Source organism: Prionailurus viverrinus, chromosome A1 (genome assembly GCF_022837055.1).
Source record: "Prionailurus viverrinus isolate Anna chromosome A1, UM_Priviv_1.0, whole genome shotgun sequence".
NCBI lineage: Eukaryota > Metazoa > Chordata > Mammalia > Carnivora > Felidae > Prionailurus > Prionailurus viverrinus.
The window spans coordinates 85,661,607-85,663,362 of NC_062561.1; the positions used below are offsets into that span (position 1 = coordinate 85,661,607).

A 1,756-nucleotide genomic window follows, 5' to 3' on the forward strand; every position below is an offset into this window, starting at 1 on the left:
TCTATATGATGATTATATGAGGCTGACTTTACATTAATGATCAATTTAACAGTAATAGAGGTTGGTACCTATAACTAAAGAGTCATGAACCTATTATCGATCATGTCTAGTTGGGGTTTTTTAGCTTTTTTTTCTCACTGATAATAAAATATCTTTTCAAAGTTATTTTTGTATATGCATATTAATATAGAATTAGACTTGATTGCAAGTCTGTCCGCCAGCATTCTTTTACATCTGAATGGATTAAAATCACTGTGATGTGTCTATCCCAAAGGGCACTACTCATATGTTCACATGGCTCATGAACAGCTAACTTCACTGTTAGAGTCCATACACTGAGCACAGACTCACAGGTCTTTCAAAAGAACAATTGTGCCAATCTTAATGTAGAAGTGTATTCCACAGTTCATCTCAGGACTTATTTTATTTTGTTTTTATTATCATCTTTCCACAAAGAAAAAGATAATTTCTATAGTAAGGGCACTTCCAAAGTTAAGTTGCAAAGACCAACCATGAACTTATATTTTGTTTATTATGTCAGGTGGAAGTGTCAACATTATGGATCACAGAAACAAGACCAGAGTCATGGAGTTTATTCTTCTGGGGTTTCAGAATGAAAAGGAAGTAGAAATTCTTCTTTTTTCTGCATTCTTGCTCATGTACATGACGTCTCTGATTGGCAACACCATGATCATCCTTTTGGTGTGTGGTGACTACCGTCTGCATTCACCCATGTATTTCTTTGTAGCCAATCTTTCCTTCCTTGAAGTTGCCATCACCTCCACAGTGGTGCCTAAGATGCTGGCAAACATATTTTCCCTCACCAAGGCAATATCCTTCATAGGATGTCTCACACAGTCTTTCTTCTACTTCTTCTTGGGATCCACGGAATCCTTCATCCTGGTCGTCATGTCATTTGATCGATACATTGCCATCTGCAACCCATTGAGGTATGCCATCATCATGAACAAACAGACATGCATATTGTTGCTTCTGGGATCCTATTTAGGTGCATTTTTGTCAATTTTAGCACCATCAATCTTAACTGCTCCTCTGCCCTTTTGTGGACCAAATATTATCAATCACTTCTTTTGTGACAGTGGCCCTGTGCTAAAGCTGGTCTGTGCAGATATCGCTCTGGCTGAGCTGGCTGACTTTGTCTCCTCTGCTATGTTGCTCTTGGGCTCCTTGCTCTTCACAGGAGTGTCTTACATGTACATTATTATTACTATCCTTAGAATTCCTTCTGTCCAGGGACGGCAGAAAGCTTTCTCCACTTGTGTTTCACACATCACCGTTGTGACACTTTATTATGGAAGCTCCATCTTTATTTACGTCCGCCCAAAAAAGGGTGATGTGATGGATCTTAACAAATTTGCCACAGTCCTGAACACCATTGTAACACCGATGTTGAACCCTTTCATCTATAGTCTTCGAAATGAGAAAGTCAAAGAATCCTTGAGAGATGCTTTCAATAAATATGTAGGCATGTTAACAAATTCAAGATTTTTAAAACCACAAAAATAATTTCTACAACAAAGATATCTTCATGTCTGGTAATAAAATGATTTTGTAATATAACTGAAAGTTAATATGCTTGCATAAGGAAAACATTTAGGAGAACATATATCACTTCCTGATTTTTGTCCAGGTTTACTTAACAGTAAGTCACATAGATCTAAAATTATGTACATGCATTCATAATACATACAAACATACTGATAGATAGATATAAATACATCATTTTTATTCTCAT

The 1,756-nt window shown here is 36.6% G+C and overlaps 1 protein-coding gene across 1 annotated transcript; it reads left to right on the plus strand.

Moving 5' to 3' along the window:
* Positions 1-558: 558 nt before the first annotated feature.
* Positions 559-1,527, plus strand: LOC125163913 (olfactory receptor 6M1-like). Its single transcript, XM_047856220.1, has one exon. It carries the CDS (start codon positions 559-561, stop codon positions 1,525-1,527), a length of 969 nt encoding a protein of 322 aa, XP_047712176.1.
* The last annotated feature ends 229 nt before the right edge of the window (positions 1,528-1,756 follow it).

Excerpts from the sequence above, each read along its gene's own strand:
- LOC125163913 (XM_047856220.1), top strand. The coding sequence starts at position 559 with ATGGATCACAGAAACAAGACCAGAGTCATGGAGTTTATTCTTCTGGGG.